This window comes from Sturnira hondurensis, unplaced genomic scaffold (assembly GCF_014824575.4).
Source record: "Sturnira hondurensis isolate 20B ecotype Veracruz unplaced genomic scaffold, ASM1482457v3 Scaffold0000022, whole genome shotgun sequence".
Taxonomy (NCBI): domain Eukaryota; kingdom Metazoa; phylum Chordata; class Mammalia; order Chiroptera; family Phyllostomidae; genus Sturnira; species Sturnira hondurensis.
Genome location: NW_028072653.1, coordinates 2,733,817 through 2,748,002, shown reverse-complemented (window position 1 = coordinate 2,748,002; position 14,186 = coordinate 2,733,817). Strand labels below are relative to the sequence as shown.

The window sequence follows — 14,186 nt, the reverse complement described above, 5'->3', positions numbered from 1 at the left end:
CTGAAGAGCACTGGGCTGGAGATGCGCACTGTTCACGGTGCTGTTTTACCTGTCCCTCATGCAGACGCTCCCGTAGCCAGTGAGGGCACAGGGCTCTCCCCTTCCTGCTCTCTCTCCAGCCCCTGGGAGCTGCAGGCTTCACACCTCACAGAACTCCACACTTCTCTTGAAGTCTTCCCTTGCTGACAGGAGTGAGCCTCTGACCTAAGCATGGAGTTGTGTGGTCAAGATGTAGGTGGGGCATGTGCAGCCCCGACCAGGACCTGAGTAGTCCAGCGGGTACAGAACTGCTACCCTGCCGAGCGACCCCAACCCACTGCTGCCAACCCCGGGCGCAGGCGTCCCCTTCTCTCTCCAGACTTCAGTGGGCTACCCTGGTGCAGAGCGCACCCCTGTTTCTCTTGCAGTCGCAGAGGGCTCCACCTTAGAAACCAGCCTTCAGTCGGCAGGTCAGGGACCTGGAAGTCAAGGCTGTCTAGCCTAGTGGTTAGGAAACCAGTCATTGGCGTTCAGTCTTGGTTTCATTTGTAAACACCAGTTGACCTTGGGCAAGTTCCTTTGCTTCAACGTGCCAGTTTCTAAATCCATAATATAGGGGAATTTGAGGTGATGGGTGAACTAGGATTGTTGTCGGAATTAATTAATGAAAAGCTCCTTTCACGTAGTAGGCGCTCAATTAATGGTAAGGATGATCAAGAGGAGGAGGAGTTAGAAGTTAAGCTTTGGGTCCAGAATGTAGGTTAGACCTCAGACTTTTCAAGGAGTAGGAGGCAGGGAGCGTAGCGGGAGCATCTGCCCTCCACCCCCTCCACCCCCCACCCGGTTCCAAGATAAACCCGGGAGTGCCTGGAGAGCCGTTCGTCCCAGCTCCTTCAGGCGGGTGCCCCAAGCCTGGAGGCATCTCGGGGCACCCGCAGCACGTCTGTACCTAGGGCTGCGAAAAGACTTCTCCCACAAATTGTCTCCCTCCCTTCCCAGCCCCGAGCACCCTCGCGGTTTCCTCTGGGTCTCGGTGGCCTCAGCCTGCCCCATTCTGCCTCCGACGGGGAGGAAAGAGGCAGCTGTGGGGTGTGTGAGTCCCCCCTGTCCCCAGGAAAGGGAGAGAAGACGAGGTGGCGTGGAGACCACGGGAGAACGCGGTTCCTGGGGCGGCGCCTGAACCCGTTCCTCATTTTGCCTGCATTCTAAGGACCGCTCTTGGCTTTTGGAACCCCGAGGCACGGCCCCCAACAGCCGGGTGTCCCTCCCGGCTGGGGCTAAAACCGGGGGCACCAGCCCCGCCCGCAGCAGCTGTGGGCGGCGAGCGCAGGCCCGCGAGGTAAGGAGGGGTGGGCGCGGGCCGAGAGTGTGGCTGCACGTGCGCGCGTGCGCGCCCGGCGAGGGCGTGGGGGTCCGCCAGGCGGGTTCCACTCCGCCACCTGCCCTCCCTGTACCTCGCCGCCCGAGCCCTCGCGCCCCTCGCACTGAGGTTAGGGCACTGGCCTCCTGCGCCCCCAACTCCTTCCACATCCCGTCACCCCTCTTCAAACCCCACCCTCCCCACTTATCAATTTCCCACTGCAGAAGCAGACCGAAACCTGGAGAGGCGGCGTCGCCTTTCTGCTCCCCTCGCCACCCCCTCCTTCTGCTATAAATAATCCGGACAAGCGGGTCAGGCACGTCACACGGCGAGAAACCGGGACCCCGAGGTGTTCTTCTCGGGGAATGGGGGGCAAAGGGAGAGGAGCAGGAGAAAGAAATCGCTCGTGAGTAGTGAAGAGAAGCTTGCTCCTTGACTCCGAGAAAAGCCCAGGCAGCATTTTATTCCTCTCGTCTTTTTCTGTCTTCCCTTACAATTTTTGGTGTCTTTTTCCTTCTCCACCGAGCCCCGAATCCAGCGGATTGCTCAGCACTCCGCCCATTGGCTCATTTCCTCCCTCCCCCCGCCGTGCACCCCCCACCTCCGGCACCCGCTCACCCCAGGCAGGGGATGCCGTTCTCCGAGGGAATAAAGTTCAGACTCTTCTCCCCATCTGCGTGCTGAGACCAGAAGTGGTCTCCCGGGCACCATCTTCCGCTCGCACGCCACACCTGCTGGCCCCTAAATTTCCAGTCTGGTTTTGCATATTTAAAAGGACACACACACACACACACACACCGAGGCCCGGGAGGTGCAATACTGCCTCCTGCAACTACCAAAACTTACTAGCCACTCTAGTTGTTTTTGTCTGGAGGAAAGGACCACACACATTTTGACTCTGCCTCTTCTTGTGGGGTGACTCTTGTACAGCATTCAAACCTGTATGTATGATGCACATGTATGTGTTTCCCTTTTCCCCTTTAATTTTATCTTTATTTATTTATTTTTTTCTTAGCAAGAAAATCTGCTAGGTCCCAGGCAGTCGCTGCTGCCCCTTTGATGTTTTGGTACGCCGTGCGCATGCGCGTCCCATTAGAATTACTGCACTGGGCAGACTAAGTTGGATCTCCTCTCTCCAGTGAAACCCTCAATCCCGTCAAAAACTAAAGGGATGTGGAGAGTCCGGAAAAAGGGCTACTTTGGGATTTGGTCGTTTCCCTTGATCATCGCCGCTGTCTGTGCGCAGAGGTAAGTGTGCCCACCTTTTCTCTTTTTCCTTTCTCACTTTGAAGGGCTCAGCCTGCCTACCTCTGTAAACCGGGATCTGTAGTGAGGTTCGGATGGATGCTGAAGACGCGGTGCCTGCTGCCTTACTGATGCCTGTTTATTGTCTTTTCTCTCTTTAGTGTCAATGATCCTAGTAATATGTCACTGGTCAAAGAGACGGTGGATAGACTCCTGAAAGGCTATGACATTCGTCTGAGACCAGATTTTGGAGGTAATAGGGTTGCCTTGGAAAACCAGAAACAACCCAGCTATCGCCTGCCTAAGCTGTCTTTTGAGCTCTGTGTTCACTGTCTCTTCCCTTTCCCTCATCGGGGTGAATGTGCTGTATTGAATGTGTCTGTGTCACCACATTGAGAAACTGATCCAAACTTCAGCCGATTTGTTACTAGCACTCAGAGGATCTTTCCGTGGCTGTTCAGAGACCCTCTTAGTGGGCACTGGGGATAACTGTCCCTTGGCTTCACTGTTATAAACCCACTGCTTCACTGTCTTAGCCTTGTTCAGATACAAATCTCTTCATCGTAGTTAATGGTGTACCCACAGAACCTGGCTTAATGAAGGCTGTCATGAACAGTTTTTAGGACAAGATGTGCAGACTAATCGGTTGAAAAGTGACATTAACCCCCTGTGCCCGCCTACTTTGGGAGAGTTCTGACCACAGTTTAAAGTGGCTGGTGTCTGGATATTATCCAGTCCTGGAAGCCCCGATGCATGGGGTAGTAGAGTGGGGGGAGGGGAGGATGGAGGGGCTTGGAGCCTAATGGGGTGAGGGGCCAGGGGCCTCTCTCTGCTGCAGCCTTAGAAACCCCGATATGCCCATTCTATTTTGCTTTGGAGTGTTATGAAGCTCAGAGAGTTAAAAACCTGCACACAGAAGCTGTGGGGGTGAATGAGGAGGAAGGTTTCAATGCAACATATAAAATTCCCTTGGGCTAGAATGTTCTTGTGCTTTTGTGAGTTGTGTGTGTGCTCCTGCTGAGACATCTACCTATGTAGACAGGGCTGGAACCTGTCACCCATCAGGGCACGTGCATGCATATTCAGTGGAGCATTTCCTAGAGGATCTCCTGCACCCTTTTTAAAAGGGAGCAGGGACTGGAAGAATTTGAGGGGAAGCAGTGGGGAGGGACTTGGAGCAGAGTGTTTCATTCCCAGGGCACAACTCTTGCTAAGAATGAATGAAGTTCTGAGAAATCACGTGGCTGGCCATCTTGGTTTGCAGGTCCCCCCGTGGCCGTGGGAATGAATATCGACATTGCCAGCATCGATATGGTTTCTGAAGTTAATATGGTGAGTACTGAGGTTTCTGGTCGTGTGTCCACAGATCTCCATTGGGGATGGGGAGGAGAAAGGAGCCAGCCAGCTGAGGGTGGAGTATGTGTGAGTGTGGGTATGAAGTGGGGGCAAAAGCAGGGGATTTTGGTTCGGAATTCACTGTGTCTGTGGCTTCAGAGCCTGCTCTCTCTGGTCCCTTAGGATTTTCCCAGCTTGGTTCAAACACTTGGGACTTGGCATAAAGCGAGTACAACACATCATTCATTCACATGCAAAATACAGCCAGGAGACCCCCTGCAGAAGCCACATTTCCTGAGGTTCAATCGGAAATCAGGTTCATCAAGTGGTATTCTGGGCTTGGGGTGGAGTCAGGTGAAGAGAGGGGGGGTTTGATTTAACATTTAAAAGAGGACATTACCTGCAAACTGGACCGTTGAAAAGAGGCTGAATAAATGCCCCAGGCAGTACTCAGGTCCACTTGTTGCTTTCAGAGATGTCCTTTTTACTCCTGGGGAGAAGCTCCCCACGCAGCTCCTTTAAGCACCCCCTACCACCAAAATAGTAAAATAAAAATTGGCCACCCTCGTTTTCGAAAGCCAGGCTCAGACTCATGTATCCTCTCTGATTATTCCTGCAGTGTTATTCACCTTCTGTCCTAAGCTTGTATGATTTGTGGATAGCAGCACTCCTTAGTGCCTACCTCCCTGGACTTGAGGCAAGTGCTTTGAAAAAAAAAAAAAGCCTCGGTGTCCCCAACTGGGAAACACTTGTGGGGGATAGCTCCATGCGGGTGCGCCCCCTGCTGCCCATGTTGGGGCACTGCAGACATACAAGACAAAGACGAATGTCCCAGATACACCCCCACTTGTGACTTTTCTACTTTGTGTTTTGAAGTTTTCCCCTTTGGAAAAGTTTTTCTAGAAAGGCCACATTTCAGTGTAACATTACGGTGTTACTTTCAATTCCAATGCCACAAAGCACTTTCCTCAGAAGATTTTGTTGTGGCATGCTTCTGCCTGCAAATGGAATGCACTATTAAAGAAGAGGTTGTATGTAAGGTCTGAAGCAAAACATGTCGAAAGCAGCCATCAGGACTTTAAAGATAGGACACTTCCTAACTCGAGCCCAAGCGCTCTGCAGTGGATCTGCTCTCAAGATCACACGCGTTTTCTATTTCCCAGAATGCAAATGAAGAGGAAGCTCAGATAACCGGCCTCATTCCCCTGTGCACTGTCCAAAAGGTTCTGAAGCATCTTATAACTGCTGCGGGCAAAAATCAACTATTTCAGTAATGTTTTAATGACTTGTGTATTCTTGTTTTCTAATTATTGGGTAAGTTTTACCATGTAGGATAAAGGCAATATTGGGTGATTTGGAACCTCAGATTTCCCACACATTTTGAAAATCTTATGTGGGTAGAGAATATTTCTTTTTTAGGAAACTAACTTCTAAGCTATACAAATATTCACCCCTGTGGGATTTTAGAGTTTTTTCATCAGTGTATATTTTGAGTTTTACCGTAAATAGTTTTTTTAAATGTCCTAATGTTGGTACCTCCTAAATCCCAGGTACTTGAATCTAACTTGTGTTGTTAGGTGTGGTTGAGTGTGTTTCAGTGTGATTGAATTAGAATCCTCTCTTTTGCACTTTGATTTGTTTGTGCTCCTTTCTCCTCCCAATTTCATTTTACATTTCCCTTTACAGTGTCACAAACATGGGCTTTAGAGAAAAATTAAGAAATATTTAGAGTCCAAAGACAGTGATGAATGATGAGAAGTTGCTGCAATACATTAACCAAGGACTTAGATGTATTACATTCCAAATTGTTTAGAACGGGATTTTTTTTTCTTGTTACGTTTTGTTCACTTTTTTAAACCTGTATGCAGCATTTTGGAGAGGTCTCTGAATTGAACACAATGCCAAGACCTGCTAGTGAAAATATAGACCCAGCTAAAGCGAGGTGTCATCTCTTAAAGTTATTTACTGTTGCTGAAAAGTCATGGGATGTTGAAAGTGTAAAAAGAAATGTCAGGTTGTAAATAGGACAGCAGTGCAGCCTTCATGATTAGAAGCACGTGTTTAAAATCCAGATTCCCTTTTCAGTGCAGGTGGGCTTGTTCAGACACATTTTGAGTTGTCAAGGACACTCGTTTCAGCTAGCAATCTTAGTGACTTTAAATTAATCTTTCAAAGAAAAATTTCGTGATGTATGCTGTTTTATTTAAATATGATTATTTGATTTGAAGCAACAGATGAGAAATTCCGTCACTGGTGTCTAAGTAAAGCAAGATGTTTGTAGCGTTTTGCCCTCATGTACAGGTCTCAGAGGAGTAAGATATTTTGATTAGATTCAGTTCTGAAAGAACGGTTGATGGATTAGTTAAGTGAAACCTCAAAATTGATTAACACACATGTTTCTGCCTTATTCTTCTTTGTAGCCTGCAGTGTCTGGTCATTGTAACTTTCTTTTATTATGGCAAACCTTCCTTTGAAGAATGGTTGGCCCCAGACCATTTAAACTGTTGTCGGTGCATTTGTACCAAAAGAAAAAGGCTGGTATTACTGTGGTGATCCTGGTAGACAATAATGCTAGAAAAACCCTGAACTGAGTCAGGAGTCTGGGACGTTAGCCCTCCTGCTGCTGTTCAGTCATTCTGAGGGTGTGACTCACCTGGGAAAAGGGAACAGTAGTCCTGTTTTACCTGTCTCAGGTGACCACTGGAGTTAACAAAATGATGTGTGTGGAAGGCATCAGTGTTGTAGGAATGTAGCCTGTGTGGAAGACTGAACACCAGGCTGTCACTCAAGAGACTCAATGTCCACTCCAGTGGCTTCCCTAAGTGAGGTTGGGTCAGTAATGCACACGACTATGTCTCTGTTCCCTTATGTTTGAAATGAGAAGGAGACATGCTAGGTTGATTTCCAACTCAAAGTAACACGTGTCTCTGGTTTGGTTTATTATGTAATCGCTCTGTTGGGTGCAAAGAAAGTCTAGGAAAACTTGGAAAATCAGCACAGACTAAGGAAAATGCAGAAATCCCAAATGATATGCAGTCCTGAGTCCTTGCTCAGGAGGGTGATAATGGCATCTGACTCAGACACGTGACTCAGGTTGGCTCAATGGAACGTCTTTGAAAGAACGTGATGTCAATTAGAATGCTCCTGAGCAGAAAGCTTGGCTTTAGAATGACATATTTTTAGATGTCTTGGTTAAACTGGCAGGAATCTTTTTGTTAAGACTCTTGATGAAAAGTGCCTTTTAAGCTCCAAAATTGGCTCTGAGGATTCTGTACTGAAATAGCTTTCACTTCATTTGAAGCAGATTCTTCTCCGTCTTGAAACAACACATTTGCCATCCAAAGAGTGAAGCAGTATTTCACTTTTGAGGAAAGAATTCTAGTAAATACGAACACAAATTACCTTTTGATGGCATGGTGAATGGAGGAAAGTGCGGCCTCTAAACAAACAAACAAACAAACAAACACCCAGATGTTTGCTTTACCAGCTGCAGAATTTCAAATTCAATTCCACAGAAATACTTAGTTAGTGGCCACCATGATCCAGCCACGTGTCTGGCCTGAAGAACAGAGCAGTGAACACCACCAACTCTTGACCTGACCTCAGGGAACTTAGCATAGAGATGTTCACTGTTCTTAGTTCTGCTACAGGCTTCTTCTGGAATTTATGCTTTGTGTGAGTCCTATCTTTCCCCTAAAACTTTTCCTGAGCATCCAGTTGAGCGGCTGGCGGTCTGTGTCCCCCGTGGCTTTCTCTGTGGCTCGCTGACTCCTGTTTTCTGTCTCGGTAATTTATGTTTATAAAATGCACAAGTACTTTATGTTCGTCTCTCCCCATGTGGTTTTGACTATGCAATGGTTGGTTGGGTGTTGGACACCTGCTGAGCACCACAAATATCGGGCGAAGTGTTTATTTCTGTGGCAGTCGCGTGTTATTACTGACTAGATGCCGTCCCCTATGTGTGGTGAAACAGAGCGCAGAATCACAGTCCTAAATGTCAACGCATTTTACTGTTTAAGCCAACCAATGTAGAAAGAATCACAATGTAGGATCGTAAGGGCTTCGAAAGAGGAAGTATACAGAGAGTATTGAGAGTATGGAGTACTGAAGTATTACGTAGAAATTAGGTCAGTGTGTGGGGGAGTTACATGTCCGTGGTGTACGTTCCACACAGAAAGGTGGCCTGCAGGAGACGAAGACACGGGGAAATAAATGGGGTTATGGATTTTCACATCGCTCAAAATGGCTGGAGTCGGGAGTAGGCGTGAGGAGGTGATAAGAGTTGATATTGAGGTCACAGGTGGTGATCAGATTATGAAGACGATTTTTAGTAGCTTGCTGCAAAGTTCAATTTTAGTCCCCGAGGCTGTAGAGACCCAGGAAAGGATGTCCGCAAGAGAGCTGCAGGAACAGATTCGTACTTCAGGAAGGTGCCTCTGAAGTGCGGAGGGTGGATTGGAGCGGAGTGTGAGAGGTTGGGAGATGCGATGGAAACCCACGGCAAAAGTCCAGGAAGGGTCGACAAACTAACACAGGGATGCCAAGGGGAAGATATAAAATGAGGGCATTTATAAGGTGGAAGGGACAGGACTTGGTGAATCCTGGGTTTCTTGTGGTTTCATTTATTGATGCATAGAACAAAAAGAGCAGCCGAATTGAGAAGGGTAGGAGTGTGCAATCTGGGGAATGTTGACTTTTCTGTATGTATGGAATCCCTGAAGGGAGATACCAGTAGGTGTTTGGCAAATATAGGTCTAGAGCTAAGTAAGTGGCCATGACTAGAGAGATGAACTTGGATGTCTCAGCACGTAAGTGGTACTGCTTATAACTGTGTGAGTGGATACAATTAAAAAGGGGAAGTGAGAAGACAGCTTAGAGTGGAGTTCTGGGGAGCACTGGAATTTAACTGGTGGAACCCTAAAAAGGAGTCTGCTGAGGAGATGAATACATAGTTAAGCAGCAGTCAGAGTTATTAAGAGAACTTACAGATGGTAATGTCTTCAGAGCTGAGACACCAGAGTTTAAAAAAGAGAGAAATGGTCAGCCATGTCATGTTAAAAAAAACAAACAAACAAAACCTCACTCCCACAGCTGAAAGCCCTTTCACGTTAGGCCGTAAAGAACCAGGTCCTGGGGTGTAAAGTCTGAACCACCAGTAACAGCGCTAAATGGAAAAGCAATGTGTCCACCATCCCAGAGTTGAGGAGCGAGTGTCATACATTAGGCTTCGGAGAAGAAAGATGTGAGTTGTTTTGAAGGATTTACATTGGCTACAGGTAAGGTGTGGGGGTTGAGACCAGGTGAAGCTTGGGCAGTTTTGTGCCAGCAGCACCGTCTGTGAGGAAGAAATAGTCACTGCTTTTTGGTTGGTTGCAGGCAGCAGTCCTGACAGTTCACACGCAAGTGGGCTGCAGGGGCCCGGCTTGTGGCTGGCTCCAAACCACTTGGGTGTTGGCTGGAAGCTCCAACCTACATCCAGGCATGTGAGCCGTCTTGTCAGCTGGCCCGAGCTTTTGATCATCTGAGGGCCCTGTCCCTTTCTGTCCCTCTCCGGCCTGCTGTAATTTAATTTAGAACATCTCAGACTCGTTGTCCTTGTCGGGGGATGCTACAGTGACCAACCGAAATAAGTCCCGAGACTCGTCTCCCAGAAATAGTAATGGGAGCTCATTCGTCAGTGTAGCGAGAGGAGTTTTAGTGGTTTAAACTACACCTGAAAAGTTTGGATCCGAAGTGAAGTGGGGAGAGGGTGCACGCAGAAAGGAGTCATAGAATTTGGACAAATAATGTCCTTTCGAAGGTTGCAAATAACAACGCAGGAAGTGGGGTGGGGTGATAGTCGGCAGTCTAAATGATGGTCTGATCAAAGACCTCTGGTTCCCTGTGGCGCGCAGATGCTCCGTTGAGGTTAGAGGAGGCGTGGAAATTTACGCTGTGGAGATGGGAAAGTGAGCTCACTCCGGCCACAGGGAAGGTTACCCAGGAAGCACAAAGCCCACTGAAGGGGTGTGCGCACACGCACCGACCGCAGACAGGCCTGGCTCTGCATGATGCGTAGCTCTCCTACCCGGTTTCAGCAAGCTCTTCTGTTCTCTCCTTCTTTCCCTGCCCTCCCTTCTGCTGGTCTTCCCCCCCCTCCTCCTCTGGTACAGGGCCCAGCATTTTCCACCGTCATTGTGATGCTAATACAATAAAATAATTACAGCCAGTGCTTACTGAGTCATGACTCGTCCCGTGTCGTGTTCGTGTCTCATCTAATGCCCCTATAAAAAGAGTGAGATGGTCCCTATCAACCTGTTTACAAAAGAGGGACTTGAGGCCCAGAGCGGTTAAGTGACTTGTTCAAGGTCACAGTTAGCAAATGACTGACTTCACGTTCCTCAGACTTAGCCATCACTTTTCTATGTGATGCTCCAAACTTAGACTTCACTTTTAAATATAGCAAGGCCTTGTTTAAAAAATCTGTATTCTTTATGTACCCTTTTTTTCTTGTAGTTGTTTATTTCCATATCGGATAAACTAATCATAAGTAACTATTATTACTCTTCACCTTCTTCACCTTGAAAAAATATCTTAATTTCATTAAAATGATTTTTAAGTAGATACTTTATTCAGTGTGTATTGAATATAAGAGGTGGCCCTATCCTGGAGAAACTTACATTTTATATTGCATATGTTGAGCGTAACTTAAACCAAGCGATAAAGATTTATGTAGGACCTTAAGGAATCAAGGGTGTTGCTTGTGTCATTGTTTCCTGCATTACGAATGGATGCTGTCTAACTTGTTTAGGAATTATGTTTTGCTTCTGCAGAATCAGTCAGATAACCATTAAGGCCAATACCTGTCCCTAAATGTGGGCTGGGGTATGTTGAAGAACTGTCAACCGCCTCAGTGGTTTTAGACCCTGTGTGGCAAGACCACACCCTCTCCTTTTCTCCCCTTTATTATCATTTTCCAGTGAACTTTTTTCCCACTGAGAACACATTTTTGTGATTCCCGAAGAATCGCTCCTGTGGACAATTCTCATAAAGATCACTGTGCTTTTCTTCTCTTACCATTCTCAAGAACTCATTTTCCACTGAACCTTTTTCCCCACTGAGAACACATTTTTGTGATTCCCGAAGAATTGCTCCTGCAGACAGTTCTCATAAAGATCATTGTGCTTTTCCTCTCTTCCCAGATCTTTCTGTCCTTCATCCCCCTTCATATACATGAGACTCATTATAAAGATTATGTCTCTGGAAGATGTGTTCGTCTTTTTGGACACAACGGTGCTATTTGATTTTGACAGTTTATCGGGCAAATTCTCTGCTGCTGCTTTGTGGGTCCCCTGAAAGGCATTCTTGCTTGAATGTGGCATGAAATAGAGATCTGGCTATTGGTGGACTCTGCAAGGGAAGGTGGTGGGGGAAGTATCTCAAGTTTTATATATTTTTTAAAGGTTTTATTTATTTATCTTTAGAGGAGAAGGGAAGGAGAGAAGGAGAGAAGTACCAATGTATGGTTGCCTCTCCTGAGTCCCCTGCTGGGAACTGGCCTGCAACCCAGGCATGTGCCCTGACTGGGAATCAAACCGCGATCGTGTGGTTTGCAGGCCTGAGCTCAATCCACTGAGCTACAACCAGCCGGGGCTCAAGCTTTATATTTTAGAAGTACATCAAGTGTGCTTCAGCATGCTTCTCCCTCCTCTGCCTGTCACGGGAATTCCTCTAAGAATGTAAATCAGAGAAGGTGTTTTCCATATCATTGGCGGGGAGGGGCTTCATTTTCGGGGAGGGCAGTACTGTTGTGGATCCTTTTATAGCAGGATTCTTAACCTGGGCGCTGTTGGCATTAGGGACAGATAATTCTCGGTTGTGGAGGCTATCTGGTATATCGTCTGATGCCTCTCTGGCCCCCACCTATGAAGATGACAGGGGCACCCCCACAGCTGTGAAAACCAAAACTGACTCCAGAAATTGCCAAATGTGCTTTGGAGGGGAATTGTCCCCAGTGGAGAACCATGGGGACAGAACCAGGTATAAAGAATAGTGTGCTTATTGTCCCCCAAAAAATAGAGGAGGAGATTTTCTCATTGAGTAATAGGTTTTGAGTTTAATTNGTTGGCATTAGGGACAGATAATTCTCGGTTGTGGAGGCTATCTGGTATATCGTCTGATGCCTCTCTGGCCCCCACCTATGAAGATGACAGGGGCACCCCCACAGCTGTGAAAACCAAAACTGACTCCAGAAATTGCCAAATGTGCTTTGGAGGGAAATTGTCCCCAGTGGAGAACCATGGGGACAGAACCAGGTATAAAGAATAGTGTGCTTATTGTCCCCCCAAAAATAGAGGAGGAGATTTTTCTCATTGAGTAATAGGTTTTGAGTTTAATTGCCATGCCCATTTATGCTTGGTAATACATGGTGAAAAACCAGATTTAAAATACCAACAAGCATCAAAGGCCAAAACTGTTCACATGCAATCACTTCATTGAAACTGTGTTTTAATTTGCCAATATTATTTTCTAGTTCTTGTCTATTTTGCTTATTTATATTTTTACACATTGAAATTATTATTTTTTTTTGTAGAGAAAATTTGTAGTCTGCATTTTCACTTAGTGGACCATGAGTGTTTTCTCAGTTTTATATGCTTTCTTTAAAAAAAAAAAACCCACAAACCTGTACACACCAATGGAAACTGGTGTGTATTTTTTCATGCCTTTTATATGATCTTGCAAACATATACAGACATATAAGTATGTTGGTATTTTCCTTTTTATTCAGAGGGTATTATTTTCAAAAATGATTTTTAAAATACATTTAATAGATTATTAACTGTAATCTAGCTACAGATTATTTGAAAATAAACACATTAACTTTTACTTATGTACCATTAACTATAATATACAAATCATATGCACAATAGAAAACTGGATTTGAAAAATGTTTAAATAGAATTTTTAAAAGTTTATATATCAGTTTGGCTCACATTCATATAACTGCTCTTTACTCAGTTTCTATCCTAATATTACCAATTTTTCCAAAATCAATGAATATTTTCGGATGATATGAAAATACTTTGAAATATGGAAGTAGGTGGTTTTGAGTTTTTAAAAGATGCAAATACCAGATTTATATATTGCTTCCTATTGGGCATTTTATTTCAAATGTATTTTATTAAACAAGGGGAGAAATGGGTATATATTATCCTGTTCCTATTTTATATGGGAAAATACTGGGGTGTCTTTAGCCCATTGGCTCTTGCTGGTGCTCACGTTGTTGAAATTCGATCTGTGCTTTTACTGCCAAGTCTCATTTTCCCTGCTCTGTAACTTGGCACCTGCTGCTAACTTACCCTCCAAGAGGTCTGAACTTAGCAGTAATTGTTTGGGCCGTTGAAGACGAAATAACTTCTTTCCTAACACAATGCCAGCAATGAAATTAATGAGGATTTTGAGTTAAGTCCATGTGTATCTTAGATAAGGGATACATGAACGGGTCCTAACGGAAGAGCAGAGATTCAGAGGTGTGCAAACGCACGGTCAGTGTCTATGTGCTTCCCCAGTGCCTGGTATGGTGCCTGACAGTTAGGAGATGCACAGCAAACATGGGCCCCGTGGGTTGGTTGGAGGAGTTGAAGGACCGCAGCATATCAGTCTTCCAGCAAGCATTTCTCACGTGTTCCAGGGGCTTTAGCCCCTGTGCCCATGAGGCAGTGTTGTGGAAGGACATGCAGTGGTCTTACCCAGGGGCTAAAGCCCTCTCCAGAGTCAAGAAGGATGGAGCTTCATTGCCTGTAGAGTGAGGTGAGGCTTGATGCAGAGAAGTGTTGCAGCTGCTGGGAGAGGACAGTGGTGTGTATCCTTCGGGCAGAGAAATCAGAGTAAAAGATTGAGAACAAAGTTCTCGCTGTCGTTCATAGACTTGGCTGTGCCGTGGAATCATCAAAGTCTAGTGGTGATATTCATGTTTTGGGGGCCGTGCCCAGAGTCTGAGTGAGATCTGGCCAGAGATCAGGAACCTGCGTGTTCAGAAGCCCTGGCACTGGCTCAGGATTTTGCATTTCCCATAAAAATAAGAATATGATGAATATTAATGGAAAATTAAAGGCTGCTCGTGGGAAACACTGAACAGTAGGGCTGATAATGTAGGTAGTTCAAAGGCGATTGTTGTTGCCCACCGATATAGTCCCTTTCCTTCTCACCTTGCAACTTCTGAAGCATCAGCATAAAAAAAACAGTGTTTTCAAGAGTGTGCTTTCATCCCTGAAGGAGAATGTGTTTT

At 46.1% G+C, this 14,186-nt stretch overlaps 1 protein-coding gene across 1 annotated transcript in view; it reads left to right on the top strand.

Annotated features, from left to right (window-relative positions):
- Positions 1 to 1,581: 1,581 nt before the first annotated feature.
- GABRB2 (gamma-aminobutyric acid type A receptor subunit beta2) overlaps positions 1,582 to 14,186 on the top strand; it is a 189,267-nt gene continuing 176,662 nt past the window's right edge. The window contains exons 1-4 of the mRNA XM_037034096.1: positions 1,582 to 1,745; positions 2,355 to 2,587; positions 2,746 to 2,837; positions 3,849 to 3,916. Of these exons, the coding sequence (XP_036889991.1) occupies positions 2,511 to 2,587; positions 2,746 to 2,837; positions 3,849 to 3,916 (237 nt within the window). The 5' untranslated portion in view covers positions 1,582 to 1,745; positions 2,355 to 2,510. The remainder of the gene's footprint in view (positions 1,746 to 2,354; positions 2,588 to 2,745; positions 2,838 to 3,848; positions 3,917 to 14,186) is intronic.